Source organism: Phragmites australis, chromosome 9, assembly GCF_958298935.1.
Source record: "Phragmites australis chromosome 9, lpPhrAust1.1, whole genome shotgun sequence".
NCBI lineage: Eukaryota > Viridiplantae > Streptophyta > Magnoliopsida > Poales > Poaceae > Phragmites > Phragmites australis.
In genome coordinates this window covers 25,819,023-25,842,289 of record NC_084929.1, presented here as the reverse complement: position 1 = coordinate 25,842,289, position 23,267 = coordinate 25,819,023, and the positions used below count along the sequence as shown (strand labels likewise).

At 43.8% G+C, this 23,267-nt stretch overlaps 2 protein-coding genes across 2 annotated transcripts; both read left to right on the top strand.

Moving 5' to 3' along the window:
• The first annotated feature begins 8,069 nt into the window (after positions 1 to 8,069).
• On the top strand, positions 8,070 to 9,069 carry LOC133929797 (ethylene-responsive transcription factor ERF008-like). The gene has a single exon (XM_062376567.1). It carries the CDS (start codon positions 8,294 to 8,296, stop codon positions 8,858 to 8,860), a length of 567 nt encoding a protein of 188 aa, XP_062232551.1. The 5' UTR covers positions 8,070 to 8,293; the 3' UTR covers positions 8,861 to 9,069.
• A 748-nt stretch (positions 9,070 to 9,817) lies between these two features.
• Positions 9,818 to 10,533, top strand: LOC133929796 (ethylene-responsive transcription factor ERF020-like). Its single transcript, XM_062376566.1, has one exon. The coding sequence runs from the start codon at positions 9,870 to 9,872 to the stop codon at positions 10,431 to 10,433; it is 564 nt and encodes a 187-aa protein (XP_062232550.1). The 5' UTR covers positions 9,818 to 9,869; the 3' UTR covers positions 10,434 to 10,533.
• Positions 10,534 to 23,267: the final 12,734 nt, after the last annotated feature.

Sequence of the window (23,267 nt, the reverse complement as noted above, 5' to 3'; positions counted from 1 at the left end):
CCGGGTTATCCAGAGAGGCTGCTTCAAGGGGGGAAATCTCGGCCGATTTGATTTGCAAGCTTCTCCAAACCAAAGAGAAACATGTTTGATAGAGTTTATAGAGTCTAGGACTCACTCTCCAACCTAGCAACACGATTCCTAACTCAAAACTCACCCAAATCCTTATTTTAGCTCCAAATCTCAAGAACTTTGCAACCGAAGCTTCAAGCTCAGGATTCATCTAACCAAAATGTGCATCTATGCCATGAGAGTCTAGGAGACTCACCCAAGATGCTTTGCTGAGCTTGGGGACTTAAAGTAGAAAAAGCTCAGAAAGAGGAAAAACACCGGTTATCCTTGTGCTTCAACCAAAAACACCAAAATACATCAAAATTGGCTCGTATCCTTCGGGAAAATAAAAATAAATTGGATGGATGGGTAGCTCATGAGCTCATGTCGCATGAGTACCACATGCATACCTCGATTCCTTCTCTTGATGTGGGATTTTGGGGGAGAAGGAGAGAGGGAGAGCTCTTGCTTGGCCGGTTGAGAAGAGATGGTAACTCTAATTGACACAACAACGACATCTATTTAATCATCATGCCTATATCATTTTCTCTACTAGATTGTTCTTTTTCCTCTTCTGACTTAGATCACCAGAGGTTTGTGAAGGAAGGCGGTTTTCTTTTCATTATCATGTAGTATTTTGTTCTTCCTTACTTAGATCTATGTTGTTCTTGTCTTATTTCTTGCAGATATACTTCTTTTGTCATTGTGATGGCTCATTTTAATCCTCACCTGTGGAGGGTTAGGGTCTCGTTTCAGGCGACCAGAAATATTCACTTCTAGTTTTGGGATGCCAAGTTTATCCAACCCAAAGTCAGTGAATGACCGTTGTTGCTATTCTCGAGTACGTCCCGGGACCAGAAAATGTTGTGTTGTCCCAGATTGCCTTTGATCCTCGCGACAACTCTATGTGCTATGCCCGTTACCCAGCAATTCTTTGTTTCTATATGGTCACATGTACAGTGTTGATGAGGATAGTGTTGTCTTCACCAGAGTGAGCCACCTCTACATTCTGTATAGGGGAGATGATCTGGCAACTAATTTAAACATTGAGGGGGATTACTAAATGGTATAATGAACTTTTACATAGTATTATATATGAATTTTGCTATCCTGCATCATTGTCCGTCGCTACCTGCTACATGTATTATATATGAACTTTTACTTTTATATATGTGTTACTAAACTGGTGTATTAAACACTACACCAGAGTACAGCTTCTATTTCAACTCCCCCTCTGCATATTGCACATCGCTACCTGCTACCTTTGTTATCCTTCTGTACCACACTATCTATCGATGAACAGCTTGCACGCTTTATAAACCTCATCTCTAATTTGTAGAATCGAAGGGTTTTGTTGGGCTTGCAGTGGTTTGGAATGTACAAGTGGCTTTCCTGGCCCTGCAACTCGATTATTTTGATACTATCGCCGTCGGTTCTAGTTACCAATCAATAGTGATGCCATATCACTGATGCATCAGTTCCCATGCCCAGCACATTCATACTATCACTATCGGTTCTAGTTGTGAACCGGCAGTGATAGACTATCACCAACGCCTCAATTCCTATTCCCTGTGCATTCAAACTATATACAATGATGGATCAAGTCTATTATTGTCGGTTGGTTACTTGATTCGACAATGATAGCATTGTTGCCATATATAATTATCATTATTTGCCCTTCTTCAATACTTAGTTGCTCCAGAGCCACCACCCTTCCCGACATCCTCCGCGTTCCATGCCCTCCCCGACCTCCTCCATCGCGTGACCTCCTCCACATCTTGGAGCCAATGCTAAGTCCCGATCCACCCCGACGCCGGCTTCCTCCACACTAACGTCTTGGCTCCCTCCCATGCCACGCCCTACCCGGCCTCCTCCATCACACAACTTCCTCCACATCTCGGAACCGATGTTGTGTCCTCATCCATCCTGACGCTGCCCTCCTCCACTCGATGCCTCACCTCCCTCCGCACATCGTACCTCCCTGTCCTCATCCAACACGTGACCTCCACATCTCAAAGCCGATGTCGAGTCCTCATCCACCCCGATACCGACCTCCTCCACACTGGCGTCTCGGCTCCCTCCCTGTCACCATCACCCCAAGGTAATCCTCAAATGTTACCTAGTCCTCCCCACTAGTCTAAGAACTTAAATGCATGTTACTGCAAATGGTCACTGGATAGAAGATTATTGAGCAAAAATGGATGATTAAACCCTAAAAAATCATGCACTGATCTGTGCTTTTTTTTTTTTTTAGTAGACTACTTTTCTTTTTCGAAAGTGATGATATTGCATAGTTTGATGCAATTTGTTAATGATGATTTCATATCGAATTAAGTTTGAATGCGATATTTTGTAGTATCAGGGTTTAGGTTGATAAAATTACTAAACCTTGCTACCCATAACATGATATTAAAAAAAATTAGATAATGAAGGTACAACTTCTGGCCTCTTCACCAACAACCAACTTGGATGGTCTAGATCTATGCATACATGCATCCACACCCTCAACCAGTTGAGGTCAGAAGTTGTACTTCCATTGTCTAAAGAATCATATTCAAATTTTGGACACACAACCGAGGCACAAATGAATATTTTTTGTTATCATTACTTGGCACAATATAATCATAGAAAAAACTGATTCTTAATATAACGCTATATTTTAGTGGACTAGTTTTCTTAGAAAGTGACAATATTGGATGACTAGATGCAGTTTGTCAATGATGATTTCGTGTCAAATTAAGTTTGAATATGATGTTTTGTGGTATCAACGTTTAGGTGGTCAGCAAAATTACCTAAACCCTACGCCCCATAACACCACATTTAAATTTTGGACACACAACTGAGGCACAAATAAATAACTATAGTTTGTCATTACTTGGTCCGATAGCTTGCTTGCAATAGCTTATACCCTGAGTTGAAGCCCTTTTTACGTAAGCTAATGAGTTGTCGTATATTATGTTACTTTTATCTACTACAGGGTTTTACTGATGATGTTTTGAAGTTGATTTGATGGCCACATATCAAGGCATATGACACCTAGGCAGAGGGAGAAGAAGGTGCATTAGGTTTGGTGCCACCTTTTTTCTCCCTCTGTCTTGGTGAAATTTTCTCTATTAGAATTAGCCACCAAACTTGAAGAGATCATAGCAAGGCAAATTTTATCAAGACAAGGAGATGGAAGATGCATTAGGTTTTCTAAGGTGCTTATCCTAGGACTATTGTAGCCACCCTTCCCCCTACCTCGATGAAATTTTCTCAGCCAAACATAGAATTAGCCACCACAATATATAGAGAGGGCTCAATGTACACACGCATTCTGCGATGATATAGACGTAGTCCACCTAAATTATGCTAAAATATGTCATTTTACATATTAATATCTAATTTCTAATGTGTACATATATAAATGATGAAACTATATATGAAAAATGAACTGTATAGCAATCATATGTGGCATATGATGATTACATGTGTATGTGAAGGAAGACATACTACATGTGAATCATATATATATATATATATATATATATATATATATATATATATATATATATATGTAGTTTTTTTTAAGTATTGTTGCCGGTTCGTAGCTCAAATAAGCGGCGATAGTGGAGATATCACTATAGGTTTGTGGCTCAAAATGCGGAGATAGTAGAGATATCACTGTCGGTTCGTAGTTAAAACCGGCAATAACAGTAGAGAATATTATTGCCAGTTCATGGCTTAGGCCGACAGTGATAGTGATGATATCAGTATCGGTTTGTAGCTCAAATCGGTAGTAATACTAGGCTACCACTGATGGTTTCACAATTGGCATTGATACTCCCTGATTACCACTACCGATTGCGCAGTAGTGAGAAAAACATGATCCTAAAAATTATTTCCTAAAATCAATATTTAGAAGTCACTTTAAGATAGGTTTATATAAGATATGCTTAAAACTTAGGCTTGGCAAGAGGGATTGGCAGGTAAGGCCGAGATTGCCACAGAAATGTGATTGGCCTTCTTATTCGTTTAAGTAAGGTAAGGAGGGAAGCTAGAAAGAGACAGAAAAATTCTTCCTTCCAATTTAAAAAAAAATTACTTTTTAGTGGCCAAAGCTAGAAAGGTTTCACTGCATGCTTATATGAATTTACTAAAAAGGAATTTGGGTACTACTTAGACAAAGAGACATACACACAGCCGTTGACCACATGAAAGGCACATGGTTTGGCAGTTAGAGCATGTACAATGAGGTTTTTTTTGGAAAAAAAACTGTTTTTTTCTCAACTGTTATAGTACAAGTGCTTAGCATTTATTTAAATACTGCTACTTATATACTGCTAACAAGATAGTAAACTATATTCAAGCACATATAGTTTTTATTAGCATTTGAAGTTATAATTTTTATATAGATGTTTAACACTCCCTCTTCTTAAACATCTGGCCATAGTCATCTGATATGATTCATACTTTACAGCAATGCACAACATGATGATTAATTAGACCATATGGAACATAATTTTGGAATCTCTTTCGTGGAGGACAAAAGGTGATAAGCTCGGGACGTGGGATGGCAAAACTGAGATATTAGGCACCATAGGCGATCAATTTTGGAAATCGCGAACCTCACAATAATCTGCGTGAATTTCAATGGACTCATTGTAAGTCCTTTGCGATTCGATGAAAGTTCTACAATTCAAACGGCCAGTCCACACCTGGAGTTCCTTTGGACCACAACTGGAGTACGAGGCTGAAATTGGACCAGACGTCACTATCCACGCCAAACATTGCGCACCGATCAAGAAAATCCAAAATTGATGCAAAGTAAGCAAGAAATTAGCATATAATTAGGTGTCCTCCCCTCGAGAACACGCAAATCTAACTTATGTTCTTTACATGCATTGGTTTTCTCCCTCCAAACACTGAACTTTATACGTATTTAAAGCCTCTTGTAAACAAATGAGCAATCATCATCGCTAACATAGATGGATGGATAAATATTATGAAACGGATATTCCCGATGTGATAGACAAACGAAGGGACTGAAAGCCAGATTATATTATATTAAAGCACAGAGCTAACATCCTAGAATTACAACCCACTTCCTGGAGAAGATTGAATTTACAAGAAGGTCTGCAATAAACCCTTCTCCAGTGGATACTTTTTGCAAAACGACCCTAACAACATAAAAACGACGATGAAGCACCTCTTGGTCATCCGCAACAACTCCGGTTGTCGTCGCCGCACACCGATGCTGGAACCGAAGCTTGGTACACCTACCCAAGCCGACACGGGCCTCCAAACTTTGGAACACGCTGCAACATCCAGCTCCCCGGACTCACACCAGGACACTTCTAAGCCTCTGAACGACCATCTACTGCCCGCTCGCCAGTGAAGGTAGAGGAAGAGAAGCTGGCGCCACCACTCACAACTGAGAAGACGGCCCAGAAGCACATTCAGAGTTGTTGGCTCACTGCCGGCAACCTAGAACATGAATCCATCACATGGGAGCAACTCTGGCGCTGCACCTTCCGCAAAATGCAAAACGGCAACCTAGACATCTAAATCTGTCGCCGACGGAGAACTCGGCAACTCAGAACAACAAATCTTCATCAGAAGAAAAGCAGAGAAAGCAGGGACGACACTGCCACCTCTGCAGACCTCCCGGAGGAAAAAAACTTCCTCACGGCACCACTCACGTCGAGAGCGACACCTTCGCCGTAAGCAACCCTGAGGAACAAAAGTTGCTCCACTCGCAATGCCGAAAGACCGACAAAGAACACGCTAGTGACGGCAATCGCGGGAAAGCAAAGCAAGCACCAGTGGTGACCGCAACAGACACCTAGGGTTTAGGGTTTTTCTACAAGCTAGAGCAAAGCTAAACCTACTTATTCACAGTAGCTAAACGAGTGACACCGGCCCCTCGTCCTCACGCTTCCGGCGAGCTCACCAGAGGAAAGAGGAGGGGCCAGATCAGAAGATTCCTCCAGCTCTCTGGAAGGGGGACGAAGTCTCTTGAAGGGGAACCGCACGCACGCACCACCTGTTCGGCCAAAACATTATTACATGTATTAATTGCATGCTGGAGTTTTCAAAAAGAAAAGGAAAAAATTGCTTGCTGGTATACATTAATACATGTGCCCCGTACACATGCGGAGGTGCAATACACCGTAAACACATGGGCCCACATGCATGTATGTACGTACCAGCGTATCTACGCCATCATGCCGCCGTTGACGACATGGTCGCGTTTGACTTCGTTGCCAGCACCGGCCCGTTGACATTCAACCCGACAGTTTTATGTCGACTTGTTAAGAACGTGAGGGCGAAAGCGCGACGGAGTCAATAATCAACGTGTGGTTTACACAGTAGTGCCTAGTGTTTGTTTGTTCGGAGGCATCGCCTGGGACCCAACCGACCGCCGCCCGCCTAGGCAGGCTCCCAACAGTTCCCACCTGCTTGACTCCCCCGTTCGGTTCGGGCATCACCGAGCTGCGTGCGTGCGTAAGCGCTTGCGCTTGCACGACCACGACCACTGTCACCGTCGCACTGCGTGACTCGCTCGGCACTCCCACAGGTTGCAATAGGTAGAGCCACACAACACGACACAACGCGAGAACACAAGCACAGGCGGATCCAAAGCCAAGAAGCAAGGGAAAATTAGCACCATATCACACACTCTCTTCTACTTTACTAAAATACTAATAAATTATCTTAAATCTGATCTCATATTTCATAAACATACCAATAACATTTTGACAAAATGCAAATCTTCATAATAGTATGAGAGCGATTTCTCCAAGAAGTAAAGGTTTTTCCTCTTCATCTTCTTCTTTTCCCTCCTCTTATTTTTATTCTTTTGTCTCTTCATCTTCTCTTTCTCTTTTTTTCTTTCATACCCAAAAATTATAGAGATGTTAGAGGGCCGTGAATGGTTCCCAAGGAAAGAGCCCCCAACCTCAAGGCTGACCCCAGAGGGGGCAAGCGAGACGGCCATCTCGAGCCATCAAAACCTAATGACCTTCTCACGTATATATTACTTGTGATCTAACAATTTATAACAATATAAATTCTAATCAACCGACGGTCACAGTTAAATAATTTTGCATGGCCTTTGGCCTTTGAACGACCCAAAAGAAGCAGCTTTAGTAGTTTGATTCTTTCGCAACAAGTTATCAACGGTCCAAATTAGCAATCCTCTCATACACAGAAAAGTCGAATAGTCAATAAGATCGTCTCCTCTCATGCTGTCCTAATCTTCTTCCTTTAGACACCATGTGGCCACCTCTCTTGACTGGCAGATGGCCCTATGCTCTGCCTCACCTCCTCCGCTCATGTCAATAACATCACGTTATCGCTGACGTCCGTGTACATGTGGTGCGGCGCCATGCTAGATATCTGCTTGACTTCCTCGACGCGCTCTCGACTGTGACCCTCGCCTCTTATTTTTCTTCTTCCTCATCCTCTTATTTTTTTCATCTTCTTCCTTTTCCTCCTATTTTTCTTCTTCCTCCTCGTCCCCTTCTCTTATTTTTTTCTTCAACCTCTTCCATACAAAAAAATATAAGGGGGTGTTAGAGGGCTCTCAACTGTCCCAGGCGGAGAGTCTGATCGCCCATGACCACAAGCATGCAGGTCGTGTGCGCAACAACATATTCATTGGTTTGAACTCGATCGACATCCTCTTTGCTCTCTGGGCCAGCAAAGACCAAGCTAAAACTTAAATGATAGTGGCGCTAAATACATAGTGCAAAGTAAATCTTAATTTATCCAAGTAAGATTAATTTACCATGATACACATATAATAAAAATAAGATAACTATTACTAAATTTTGATTTACCCAATGCCAGTGCACATAGTACCTCTAACTACCTTTGCCCATGTCGACCAGGTAAAAGAAAGCGAGCCAACCAGCAGGAACATTTCAATTCAACCCGATGCTTGTGGCTTACCTTTTGGTTTTCGAAGGAAGTTTTGACCATGACCGCACCCAGGCAAGAGCACACAAAGAACCAAGTGGAAATCAAACGATGGAGCTAGTACCCTCGTATGCATGGACAGCATGGTTTACTTTCTACTTGTCGCCTCGATTATATTTAGTCGAGCTCAGAAGGTCAACCCCCCAGCTGCGCTGACCTCCCGCACGTATAAAAACCCGCGCGCGCGCGCTCGTGTTCGTTTCATGTCGTGGGTGCACGCCGGAGTCCTGACCAAGCTGGCCAAGAACTCCAAGTCAGGAGCCCGTCGTAGCGCTGCGTGACGATGAGCCGGGTGGCAGCCAGCGGTGGGGGAGGAGGGGTGGAGCGGTGGCGTCAGTACAGGGGCGTGCGGCGGCGGCGGTGGGGGAAGTGGGTGTCGGAGATCCGGGTGCCTGGCACGCGGGAGCGCCTGTGGCTCGGCTCCTACGCCGCGCCAGAGGCCGCCGCCGTCGCGCACGACGCCGCGACCTGTCTCCTCCGCGGCCTCGCCGGCGCCGGCAGGCACCTCAACTTCCCGGAGCGCGCGGCCTGCTACTCTCAGCGCGGGCACGGGTCGCCCCTGTCGCCACGGTCCGTGCAGCGCGTGGCGTCCGACGCCGGCATGGCCGCCGACGCGCAGCTCGTCGAGGCGCGGGAGCGCGCGTCGCCGCCGGCCGGTCAGGCCTCTGGTGCCGCTGCGCAAGGTGGTGAAGGTGCAGGAGAACAATGGTCATCTGGGCCGTACAGAGACGGTACTATTACTGCGTATCTGTGCACGCCGTGCGCCGGCGGGAGCAGAAGCTCGAGCGTCGGTAGTGAGCAACTTGTTTACGGTGATATTAGCGTAGACGATATGGAGATCTTGATGTAATCAGACAGCAGATGCAACAAAACAGAATTACAGGATCGAAATTAGAATGTTCCACGGACTAGTACTTCGGTGAGAACTTTTTTTTTAATTTACTCTTGTTTTGACAAGGGAGGTGTTTAAAAATGGACAAAAACGAAAAGTGTTCGTGTATTTGAAAAGGAAGAAGGAAGTCCGTTGGTGGAGGATGTGGATGTATGTTAGACCATTCAAGTTTGAATAATCTTTAACACGAATTTGAGTGTTTATTTTTTTTAAAGAAATTAGTATGTTGCACGTGTTTTGCACGTCAGACGTGGGAGTACGTGGGATCCATATGGGAGGGCGTGTAAAGCTGCGGGAGCGTGCAGGATTCAGAGCAGAGAATGCAGAAGGCTATGGAACCCACACGGGAAGGCATGGGAGGGGAAGGTAGACCGTGTGAAGATTTCAGGAATCAGTATAGCTTTTTTAAGTAGTAGAGATAAAGAACAAGAGTGCAATATGTTTGTCTATATTTTATCTTTTGTACATTCATACGTACCTGCATATATTTAGCATATATATACACATAAGTATAATAGAAAAAAAGCTTCTTCTATTCTAATAGACCAAATCTAGGTCCTGGCGTTTCTTTTTTCTCTCGGCTTGGCTAGGCAGAGGCTCATACCACCTTCCTCTCTTCCTCTTCATTTTCTAGGCCGACCCGCTCGGTCTCCTCTTTCTCTTCCCCCAAGCCGAAGCCGTTGTTTGTTTCTTTCTTCTTCCCACAGCCCACAGCTGAGCACATGGGGAGGGGATTCAGCATTGACCGGATTTTGACAGCAAACGGCGACAAGGTCCGACTTACAGGTGGTACCAGTAGGTCCAGCGTGAGACGGAGAACCTGTTTTGGGGTCAGCGGCGGCATGCGCTCACCTCCCGCACGTATAAAAACGCGCGCGCGCGCGCTCGTGTTCGTTCCATGTCGTGGGTTCCTGACCAAGCTGGTCAAGAACTCCAAGTCAGGAGCCCGTCGTAGCGCTGCGTGACGATGAGCCGGGTGGCCAGCGGTGGGGGAGGAGGGGTGGAGCGGCGGCGTCAGTACAGGGGCGTGAGGCGGCGGCGGTGGGGGAAGTGGGTGTCGGAGATCCGGGTGCCTGGCACGCGGGAGCGCCTGTGGCTCGGCTCCTACGCCGCGCCAGAGGCCGCCGCCGTCGCGCACGACGCCGCGGCCTGTCTCCTACGCGGTCTCGCCGGCGCCGGCAGGCACCTCAACTTCCCGGAGAGCGCGGCCTGCTACTCTCAGCGCGGGCACGGGCCGCCCCTGTCGCCACGGTCCGTGCAGCGCGTGGCGTCCGACGCCGGCATGGCCGCCGACGCGCAGCTCGTCGAGGCGCGGGAGCGCGCGTCGCCGCCGGCCGGTCAGGCCTCTGGTGCCGCTGCGCAAGGTGGTGAAGGTGCAGGAGAACAATGGTCATCTGGGCCGTACAGAGACGGTACTATTACTGCGTATCTGTGCACGCCGTGCGCCGGCGGGAGCAGAAGCTCGAGCGTCGGTAGTGAGCATCTTGTTTACGGTGATATTAGCGTAGACGATTTGGAGATCTTGATGTAATCAGACAGCAGATGCAACAAAACAGAATTACAGGATCGAAATTAGAATGTTCCACGGACTAGTACTTCGGTGAGATTTTTAAATTTACTCTTGTTTTGACAAGGGAGGTGTTTAAAAATAGACAAAAACGAAAAGTGTTCGTGTATTTGAAAAGGAAGAAGCCCGTTGGGTGAGGATGTATATGTACGTTAGATCATTAAAGTTTGAGTAATTTTTAATACGAATTTGAGTGTTTATTTTTTTTTAAAGAAACTAGTATTTTGCACGTGCTTTGCGTGTCAGACACGGAAGCACACAGGACCCATACGGGAGGACGTGTGAAGCTATGGGAGCATGCGGGACTCAGAGCAGAGAACGCGAGAGGCTATGGGACCCACATGGGAGGGCGCGGGAGGGGAGGGCAGACCCTGTGAAGACTTTAGGAATTAGTATAGCTTTTTTTAAGTAGCAGAGATAAGAACAAGAGTGCAATCTGTTCATCTGCATTTTGTCTTAGGTATGTACATCGTATATTCATACATATATGCATATATTTAGTATATATATACACATAAATATAACAGAAAAAAGTTTCTTATATTCTAATAGGCCAAGCCCAAGTGCTGGCGTTTCTTTTTTCTCTCGGGTAGGCTGGGCAAATGCCCAGATAGCCTTCCTCTCTTCCTCTTCATTTCCTGGGTTGGCCCGCTCGGTCTCCTCTTTCTTCTTCCCCCAAGTCAAAGACGTCGTTTCTTTCTTTCTTCTTCCCACAGCTGAGCATAGGGGGAGGGGATTCAGCATTGACCGGATTTTGATCGCTCACCAGCGGCAAACGTCGGTGAGCTTCGGCTGCCTGGTGGTACCAATAGGTCCAGCGTGAGACGAAAAACCTGTTTTGGGGGTCGGTGACAGCATGCATTGGCCAGAGTTAGGTGGGTGGCAAGCCCATAGTAGCGGCAAGTTGGGCACGACGGCGGTGGTGCGATTCGGAGGAAGAGAGGGAGGGGGAAGAGGCCGGGGAGCTTCACCTTGGCGAGGGGGGACATCATGGTGGGATCGACTCGATCGAAGGGTGGCCGAAGAGGCAGGTCGATGGAGGGGATTGAGCTCGGGCGGAGGCGGCCAACCGTGAGGAAGAAGAAGGCATGTCGGCGAGCTCCAGTCTGGCTCCGGTTGAGGAAGGGGTAGGCGAATTGGGCTGGAGGTGGGAAGGGGCAGGAATGGGGTGTGAGTGAGGGCGAGCGAGGGCGAGCGAGGGAGGCGGTGGCAGCGAGTGCAGCTGAGGGCATCAAGCGAAGATGTGAGGCGTAAATGGAGTGGTTTTGGAGAGGAGTGATGTGGGGAGTGGTTTCAGAGAGGAGATAAAGGGGATTAGGTAGAACACACAAGATTTACATGAGCAAAACGTAGGGGGAGCGGATGGACGCTCTATGTATTTTTTATGTACTAGTTGAATATATGTACCGGGATGGAGAGCGGTACGTGTCGCTGCCATTGCCTCTGCATCAGTCCGCCACCGCATCGGAAACCTCCACGCGCGCCCACACGACTCCTGTCCACTGCAGATCTGGGAGTACTAAGAGGATCCAAGTTGGGACGTCGTAGTGGTGGTGGCAGATTGGGGGGCGCTGCGACACGGGCAGCGGCGATGGGTGATTTAGGGAGCTTAGGCGTCCGATTTGGGAGGTGCATTGTCGCGAAAAAGTAAAGGGAGCAGGTGCAGCCGGAAATTGCGCGGGGATAGCGGGGGGTGCTGCGCTGATCGATGGAGGTGGCGGAGCTGGGTGCCGAGCGTGGGCGGCATGTGTTGGCACGTGTGGATGGGCAGAGAGCTGAATGCATAGGAGCGGACAGACGCACTCTGTGCTTTTTAAGTAGAACAGAAAAGATAGTTATGTACATCTTAAATGTCTTGACAGTATATAAAGATCCGAAGTTATATTTTTATTATCTTAAAAAGTATGAAAGAAAGAAGGTTTTGAATGAAGGACGTCACATATTTTGACTCATTGACCGGAGGAATATAAAGATTTTTAGAAAATAAAAGAAGACGAAAGGTTTCAGGGAACATAAACACGTGATCAATAACGTGGAATTGACATGGATTGAAAGGGAGAGGAAATTGTTTAATCAGTGCGCTCTATCTGTCCAGAGTGTGATACCACGAACACCAGTCTCTGGTACTGCAGAAACTACAGCCACTCGTATCATGCATGCCATGCTGCCCGATCTGCGATGGTGATCTTTCCACATCTTGCACCCCTCTATAGTTCGCCGTAGGCACGCCGCCATTCAGCACTCGACACGACATTTTGGTCGTCACCAGAACACGAGCAAGTTCATGAATTGGATGCATACGCACTCAGAGATGCATGCACTCTGTCTCAGAGATGCATGCACTCTGTCTCGGAGATGCTTGGATTCAACGGTGCGTTTCGACCAGCAACTGACCAGGAAGGGAGGCGGCGCGCTGCCTTTTGAGCTCGGTTGAATCTGGTCATGCTCCTGCCTGCCACCGGAAGATGCCATCGCTTCCGTTTGACGAAGCGGAATGTTCTAGAACCCATGGATTCTGGAACCCGGCTTTGGGCTCGTTTAGGAGGCCCAAATCCTGTCTGGATGTCGGCCAAGTGGATAGCACGTTTGGAGGTTTGACTCATATCGATATCTAATCCGACCCACACTGTTCTCATGGGGAATACGTCCCACCTACATAGGTCGGAAAGGACTCCCCCTATCACTCGCGGCTCCCGGTCGACGTCACAACCATGTGAGTTCCTGCTGTTGCCACCTCAACCTTCGCCGCCACTATCACCACCTCTGCCGTCACCCCCTCTCCACCTCCGCGGCTGGCCCCTCTTCACCTCTACCGACGTTGCAACCACGTGAGTTCTCTGCCGACAACGCAACCACCTTCACAAGAACGGATTCATCCGATCAAGGAGGAGCTCCTCATCCTCTCCTACGTCGATCTCTACCAGGTTTGCTGCAATCTCGTTCTGATTTGCTTCGATCTGGTCAAATGGATGTGATTTTTGACGGGTTTTTTTTACTTGTACTTATGCTCTGAACAGATTCATCCAATCTTACCTCGTAAGAACATATTCATCCAATCTTGCCTCGCAAGAACAGTCCTACCAGGTTTTTTCACTTATGCTTATGCTTTGGTGATTAAGAATTATTGTAGTTTCTCATATGTGGTAGTGATTGGCTGCTTGCATTAAAAAAAAATCTGCAGCCACAAAGATGCATGTTTGTTCAAGTCTTGTTTTGGCATAGAGAGTCAGTGTCCCAATGGGAGTTAGATTTAGGGGTTGATCTACTGTTGTGTTGTTGATATGTACATTTCTGGTATCTTTTTGTTAAGCCTTCTTGGTGTTTTTCCTAGTTTCTTATGAAATTAAGTATAACTAAAATTAAATTTTTTTATTAATTATTACAACATCAGTTAATTGTGAGTTTGGTTTCTAAGTAACTACCAGTTGATTTATATGAATGTTCAGCAAGTGCCTTGATTACTTAATTTTTAGTGTAGGTTGATTATTTGTTTGCAAGCATCCTTATTAGTTTATTCCTGTCTTCGGTACAAGTATTTAGAATGTTGAACTTTACTACTAGCACAAGAAAACTGCTCTAATTAGTGTTTCAATTTTTTTCTGTAGCAAATGGTATACTTTGAATTTCATTCCTTTTTTTTTTTTTCTAGTGACTGCTCATCTATGTTGCTTTGATATGTCGTTATGTTTTAGGCTTATAAAATCACAACAAATTGTTAACATCAATTATATGATGTGTTCTCAACAGCTAGTACTTTTGTAGGGTTAGTTCATTTTTAATATTTCTGAATTCATGATTAGGTATCCTCACAGCTGTTTTTTGCTTTGGAACTGGAAGCATTGCTATGTGAGATTTAGATTTTACATCAACTAAGCGAGTAGAACCTCTAACTGAAAGAAGTACCTCCAAATAGAGCATACAACACATCCCCGTACCTCTGAACACAATGTTGGTATAAATCCATTTGCTTCAAGTTTGGATGGGCAAGGGACATCAAATCAACATATTGAATCTAATGAAGCTCAATCTGCACCATCCGATCATAATTTATGACAACAAGAAGGTGACAGCGGGAAAAAACGCAAGCAAAGTCAAGTTGCAGTTGTTCTTGGAGACTACTTGGACTACAAAAAGAAATAATCAGAAAAAGCTATGGAAAGTTTGAATGAAAAGAAAAGGTGTGATGACGATTATTTCATTGGAAAGTGTATTGATAACTTGGAAGCCATGGAAGAATTAACTGATGAGGAGAAGGCAGATGCATTGGTGGTCTTTGAAAGTGAGGTGAACAGACAAATATTTATCAAAACTAAGAACCCAAATGTGTGATTAATTTAGATAAAGAAGAAAATTACTCCATAAATATGATCTTTTTGAATTTCTACTTGTTAGTCATAGTCGATTGTCATGTATCTATCTGTGATATTTGTTTTCCCTATCACGATTGATCTACATTAACAAAGCATGCTAGAATTAAAGGCGTTGCGGAAGCTCAAAGTATCTCCTATGAGCTATGACTACATTACATTTGCTACGAAGTTACATTGTGCACACATGGTGCTGCTATGTGATGTTAAGCAAGCAACCAAAACTCCCAGATTTGCCAAGTTTAAATTCTTACATACTAAAGAACTCTTGTTTTTGAAGCTTTTTCTTTTCTGCATGGTTTTTGTGGAACCATGGAACTCCCTTCACATTTTGTATGGGTACATTGAACATCCATTGATGATACATATGACGTACTAGTTGCAAACCTTGTAATCTTGCATGCTTTGGAAGTGGGAAATAAACGCGAGCTCCTCTCCCCACCTTGCTCGAAGAACTCTTGTCATGTTGCCTTCTGGAGTTTATAAGCACCAAAATGGACTTTATATTCCAATTTATCTATGTCGATGTATGGATGGAGAGAACCATATGATGTGGATTATGTGCACTATTTTTGTACTGATGCGGATCTACAGAAACGAAAATTGTTTACATACGATTTGTGTTGCTTAATCGACATATGATTATGTGCTCTACTTTGTACTGATGCTTGGACTATTCAAGTGAAATTTGTTTGTGGATTGGGATGAATTGTCATGAGTATGTGTGATGATTTAATTAGTTTTGATCTACCAAATCAGCCGCAACATATTGCAATAGGCAACATACTGCAGCAGCAAACTAAGCATAGGGTGTTTATAACCATGTGTTACGTTGTAGCAATGTACTACAGCACAAAGACATCCCCCAAATGATCCCAAACAACAACAGGGGGTGGATTCCCCCCCCCCCCAGGGGTTTGCATGTGCCATCAAAATCCCCCTAGGGAGTTTCCTTCCTCGGATTTGCCTCCTCTTGCATCCAAACAAGGCCAAAGAGAGAACGAACAGCCCTGAGCCCTTGACTAGTTTCACAAAGCAGTTCAGTATCCCTCAGAGGTTTGGAAGCAACTCGCAAAAGCATTTCTGGTCAAACCTTAATATGTAGTTTTTAAAAAAAAAATCCAAGCCTTACTGATTGGAGCTTCAACAGTATCCAAGATTGTGTTGGAAGTTCTTTGACTGCAGGCTATCATCTTCCATACCAATATAAATGTAGGAAGAGAACAACGACTAGAGAGGAGGTGAATAGACGTCTTACCAAATTCTTTCGAATCAGATGGCCTTCTCCATTTGTTTCATCCAATGCACCTAAAGAAAACTCAAGCGAAAGCAAAATCTGGAAAGAAACAAGTAGCAATCAAGAACGCAAATGACATCATGGCTCTCATGGTTGTATATGAACTCTAGGTTCCATTAGAACCAATTTCACAAGTCATAGCCACAAAATATTGCAACTTGAAGGAAGAAACACTTTGATAAAAAAGAATAGACACAAGAGGAAGAAACTCTCTAAGTTGATGATTTAGAGGCAAGGGAATTCAATCCCTAATTGTGTACGTTTGTACGCGAATTTTATGCCTCTAGCAATGAGAAGAATGACTCCAACAAGGTGAAAAATTTCAGCGTAAGCATAAAAACAAAAATCATAACCAGAAACTGAAAAACTTACAAATTTGCAAGGGAACCAATAGAGAGAAACTAGAAGGAGGTGAATACAAGTATGAGAAGAAAAATAAACTTCATTACTTCCAAAGATCAGCCCTATTTTAAGCATATTACAAAGATTTTTTTCTTACAAAGCTCCGACCTAATACATAGGCTAAGCACTCATCTTTCTCTACTCTAAAATCCTAGCATAAGGCTCCCATATAGATAGCTCAAAGGGCTCAAGTGGCTGGTTCCACCTCTCCCACAGCCTTACCCCTCTATTATAGGTATAGGTTCCTTAATCTTTAAGTTTCCTACTTTTTTCAAAAATACCTCTCTCTTATAGTATACTCATACCTACTATCGAGGGTATTTTATTCCATTTTCTCCTCCATCCATCGGATGTCCGTGGTGTCTCCATGACTTAGCTTCACTTAGATACAAGCTTCGTGATGATGCCACGTGCACTCCACCCTTCCACGATTTTGAGAACAAATCGCGAAGCCGCCTTGCATGCTTCTTAAAGCGTGACTCACTACTGCTTGCTTTGACCTCAAGCAAGTATTATGGTGTTGACACTTATACTCCGTCTTGCGATCTTGACCACCGGCAAATCCCTCCCGCTCCCGATCCCTCGGGCCGCCTTGTCATTTGCACCAATATCTTCATCCTTTCTTCCAAGCTTTGCTTGACTCCCATGTGCACAACTAGAACAACCCTTGACTCCACCTGGCCTCCTCGATCATCTGGCACCAAGCACCCCACTTGGCCTTGATCATCCCACCGTCAATCGCCAAGTTGCATCCATCACCTGCACAACTTTAGACAAGTAGACACATATCTCCAAGATTAGTTCATAATCAAAATCCTCAGTTAAAGCACATCTTAGAGAAATCGTGAATGCTGGATAGTCCAGTATGCACACCTCCTAAGCGTCGGACCATCCAGCATGTGCAACTTGTTAAACCGGCAAGTTTTGCAACCTTTCTACACAAAATGCTCCGACGTGTTTGTTGTCCCATCGCCGGAACATCCAACGCGTTCAACTTCTCCAGACCACGGTTTTGCACCCTCTCTGCAAGAATTGCTCCGACAATCACTCTAGCATTCATACACAGCATTGCCGAACCATCCGGCGATCACTTGGCCCACCAAAGCTAATCTTACAGGCTCTCTGCAAGAAATACTCTGACGTTCATATCTCTCCATCACCAGATCATCCGGCGTGTACTTGAATTTGCTTCTGAGTTGCATTCCTCCATCAAGTACTTGGTCTGAATGCCGGACCATCCGGCACATTCATTTTTTATAGTGTTGTATCATCCATCGTGTACAATCTTCCTATACTCAGAAACAAGAAACGTTGACACCAATTCTTCCGTAACTTAGGTTAGTCAAGATCAACATCTTAGTACACAAACATTCCTATGCAATCTCAAAAACATCAAACCAAATCAACACGCTTGTCAATCACTCATCACATATAAAACAAGACTCATTTTAACTTGGTTTCTCAATCTCCCTGTAGATGAGTGTATTGACAACATCACAAAGAACAAAGAATGGTTTAAAGATAGCACAAGAAGATCATCCAAGTGACTAAAAAATCGAAAAAGAGTAAAATATATCACTTGGCACAAAAAATATTGCAACAGCCTGAGAAGAGAAGAGTGGCAGGCCAAAAACCTCAAATGATCAAATGCACAAATGCCCCCCCCCCCCCTTGATAAATTCACATTTTCCACATATTTTTAGATTTTCTCCACCTTTCTAATGCAAGATTCTTCTTTGTCTCTTAGTGCATATTTTTCTCCTCCTTTGGTAATGCAAACATCAAGGAGCTTTCACAAGTATACCACAAAGCATTAACAAAAACTAGAAGCATCAAAGGGTTATGAAGGGTAGAAAGCGGAGCTTACAATCACACAAAGGCTAAAAAGATACAGTGTCACAAAAACATGAAGCACGACAAGTTAAACTGAAGAATTAATGGCTCATTTAAGTTCATATAGCCGAATCATGATAATAGTGACCACCACATAGGCATCCACTCGTGCTGAGGCAACACCAGCATTAAGAGCTAGCTAACTTCAATCTCATACGAGGCAAACAAGAATTCATGGTAGAAGACTTTGCAAATGCTCACATATGAAACCAAAACTTTGTTCGATCAAGTGATCATACAAAAACCTCAAGTTGCCTTTTATCCAAGCAAAGTGTCCGATTGGGTACGACAAACACCTTGAGGCTTCAAGATAATCGTATTGGATCATATTTTTACACAAGAGACTTAATTACTCAAAAGAATTCAATTTGCACAAGTTATTAAGTTTTTTACAAGATCAAGTAAAGTAGTGTCTTTGCGACATAAGGAACACATGTTTCCCCAAGTTTCTATCATGAGCTAAACATTTGACAAAGACGGAAAACAAAGTGAAATATTCTCCAATCCACTATTATGAACCAAGCTGCATGGAACAAGATATTCATCTAACTAGCCTTATCACAAATATTGATTAAGCCAAAACAATTATGAACATGATGATCAAGAATGTAGCATTTTATAGTCTATATGATTTATAAAATTGTCGATCTTCATCTTTAGGAAAGCTAACTTACTTGCCTTTTTCGTAGATAGTCTGAGTTTGAGCTAATGTAGTCTCCCCCGTTAAAAAGTAGGGGATGATCCATGAATTAACCTAAGAAAAATTAGGAGGAACCTAGAATTAGAGGTTTCATGTCAAAGCATCAAGAGAAGTCTAAGATTAAAAGCTCGCTCCTCACAACTACTTAACTTAGGCCAAATTTAAGACTACCAAAAGAAAATGTTAAAGACATACAAGTCAAAGTTCAACTACTATGCTTATCTTACATGATGAGATGCAAAGCTCAACTACTATGTTTATCTTACATAATGAGATGCAATGCAAATACAACAAAAGTAAGATAGAGTATGTATCAGAACAACTCTTCCACACATAATGTCATAGGGATGGCACACTCTAAGCTCACCCCTCAAATAGATAAATCTTGCTACATCCAGATGCTTGGTAAAGATATCGGCTAGCTAGTGTTGGGTATTTATGTAGCTCAACTAAATGTCTCCCTTCTTATTATAGTCTCGCAAGAAGTGGAATCTCACATCTATGTGTTTGGTTCTAGAGTATTGAACTGGGTTATTTTCAAGGCTTATGGCACTGGTTTGTCACATAAAAATGACACGCTCTTGAAGTCTAACCCATAGTCCCTCAAAGTAGCAACCATCCACAAAATATGTGAGCAATAACTAGCAGCAGCTACATATTTAGCTTACACAACGCTATACTGCTTGCGAGAAGACCAACACACGAGAGAAGTACACAAGAAATGACACAATAGAAGATACTCTTTCTATCAATACTACAGCTAGCAAATTCCGCATCCGGAAAACCTCAAAGAGAGAGAGAGAGAAGAAGATGCATAAAACTAAAGACCATACTAAGGATGTGTTTGAGATACCTCAATATGTGCTTCACTGCTTGGTGGTGAGAAGTTCTTGGCGATGCTTGGAAGCGAGCACACAAACAGACGGTGTAGTGAATGTTGGGTCTTATCACCGTCGGGTATAGGAGGGAGCCAATTATGCTCTTGTACTCCCACTGATCTATCTGCTCACCATCTTCATCCGGATCAAGCACAATCGAGGTAGAAATTGATGTTGTCAAGGGCTTTGTGTCGCTCATGTCGAACTTCTTCAGCAAGTCCTTAGTGTACTTCATCTGGTGAACTAAAGTACATTACTTGCATTGCTTGATTTGAAACCTAAGAAAGAAGTTGAGTTCGCCCATCATCGATATTTCAAACTCCCTGCTTATAGTTTCTGAAACTTGGCCACAAGTGCATGAGAAGAGTCAAAAAAATGATATCATTCATGCATATCTGAACAAGAAGGAAATCATTGCCATGCCTAAAGGTGAACAAAGTTTTATTAACCGACCCCATTAAATACCTGTGCTCTAACAAGAAAGACTTTAGCCTATCATACCAAGCCCTAGGCGCTTACTTAAGCCCATACAAAGCTTTTCGAAGCTTGTATACTCTATGTGGGAATTTGGGGTGTTCTAAGCCTAGGGGTTGATTAACATAGACCTCTTCTTTTATGAAACCATTTAGGAAAGTACTTTTGATATTCATTTGATACAACTTGAACTCTTGGGATGCCGCAAATGCAAGAAGGATCCTAATAGCTCCTTGTCTAGCTACCGAAGTAAAGGTCTCTTCAAAATCTACCCTCTCTACTTGAGTGAAATCTTGAGCTACAAATCTAGCCTTGTTTCTCACTACAGATCTATCCTCCCCTTGTTTGTTCTTAAAGACCCACTTGGTGCCTATGGTGTGAATGTTAGGGGGTGGCTCTACAAGGACCCAAACTTGGTTTCTCTCAAATTTTCTAGTTCTTCATGTATGGTATTGACCCAATTTGAATCAGATAAACATGTCCAACATCATGGGGCTCCAAAAAAGCAACAAATACAAAATCAGTGAAATGAACATAATGAGCAGATTTGGATCTCGTTACCCTTTCTGTGGAGGGTGTCGTCGCTAAATGTGTTGAGGAGCTTCACGTTGCAAGATAATCTCCCCCTCAAATACTGCTGGTGTAGGCTCAAAAGTAGCTGAAGTGAAAGTAGAGACTACATGACCCTCTACCGGCATAGAAGAGGTAAGAACCAGCTCGGGAGTAAGTGTGGTAGTAGGAAGTAGTGGATCATCGTTGCCATCTACAAAGATGCTTTCGCTCATCTCCTGATCACCTGCACACTCAAGAACGGAGCTAGCACAAAAGGTTGATTCATCAAAGATCACATCACAGGACTCTATAATGGTGTTAGTGTCAAAATTAAGAACCCTGTAAGAATGATCATGAAGCAAATACCCTAAGAAAATACCATCGAAAGAATGAGACTCGAACTTGTAAAGATTGTCACAATTTAGGATGAAGCATCGATACACAAAAACTCTCAAATGTTAAACCTTTGGTTTCCTCCCAAAGCTCAACTCATAAGAAGTTAAATTCAAAATCAAGCGCAAGAAAATCCGATTTGAGAAATAGCAAGCTGTGCTAATAGCCTCAGGCCAAAACTTCCTAGGAGTCCTATACTCATCGAGCCTCGTCCTAGCCATCTCCACCAAAGTTCAATTCTTCCTCTCAACCATGCCATTCTGCTGAGAAACACGTGGGGCAGAAAATTTATGCTCAATGCCATATTCAAGACAGAAAGCATCAAAGAGATAATTCTTGAACTCGGTGCCATTATCACTGCGAATTGTTTTCTATACACCAGGAAGTTCTTTGAACAATCTCAGAGCCAAGCTCTGAAAGTGTGAGAACACTTTATCCTTGCTCACAAGAAACAAGACACAAGAGTAGCGAGAGTAATCATCAACAATGATAAGTACATACCACTTCCCATCCGTTGAACGAACCCAGGAAGGACTAATAGTGTCCATATACAGAAGTTCTCCTGGTCATTCAGTCATCACCAGATTAACTGGTGAATGGGAGGTGGCAACCATCTTGCCATATCTAGCAAGGAGCACAAACAAGGTTCTTCTCAAACTTGAGCTTGGGAAATCCTCGAATCAAGCCTAAGGCACTCAAACGTGTAAGCGAATCAAAGCTCATATGCCCTAGGCTCCTATGCCACATCTAAAGCTCAGAAGAAAGTGGAGCAATCAAATAACAAGAAGAACCAAGAGACTTAGAAAATTGGGCTCCAAAAACTCTCCCAATTCTGGAAATCTAACAAATCAAAGCGCCAAAAGAATCAAGAACTCGAGAAGTATTACATTTGAATTGTACTTCCAAGTCCTCATCCAATAGCTGAGATACATAGAGAAGGTTGTATCCCAGATGTTCCACCAAAGTCATATCCTTGAGAGTGAAACTCTCATTCACTCTTACCATACCTTTGATTTTCACTCTTTCTTTTTGATCATCCCCGAATGTGATGTACTTATGTCGTTTCATGAGGGTGAGGCTGGAGAACCACAATACATCTTCGTTCATATGGCACGAACAAACGGAGTCGATGAGCCACTTGTTCTCTAGGCCTCCGCCTTCCACCTACATGCAAGAAGAATAGTAGGAGGATGGCTCAGTACTGGGGTTAGTCATAAACTTCTTGGGAATCTAGTAATGGGTCATGCACCTTGAATCAGTAAAAGCAGGTGCATGCAAATTAACACTAGCATGCTGGTTGCGAGAACCACGAAGAGGAAAACGTGGTCCGCCAAAGAATTGCAACTCAAGGCCTCTTACACGTGAATAAAAACCATATGAATCATGGTAAGATCCACGCTGGACACCACCTCTAGGAGGAAGCTGAAGAGCGCTCGAGACTCGTGAGTAAGAACGAGGAAAAGACTCATGTACACCAAAATAGGGGTGGTACAAGTCCCGAGTACTTCACTTTCACTCACACCGCTCATCCCTTCTACAGTGGAAGCAAAACTCAGCCAAGTGATCCTCTCTCTAGCAGTAGGTGCAGTTGTAGCGTCTCCCGAAAACTCGTCTGCCGGTCACTTTGAGCTCTCTCACAAAAACTCTCACCTTAGGTTATGGAGCTTTCTTGGGTTGTGGTATAGGTTTCTTCTTGATGGGTTGTGGTGTGGGTTTCTTCTTGATGAGTTGTGGTGTGGGTTTCTTCTTGATGGGTGGTGATATGACATTAATCTTGGATTTTTCAGCTTCTAGAGTAGTAGGTATGGTGAACACAGTCTTACTCTCTCTACTGTAAGCCAC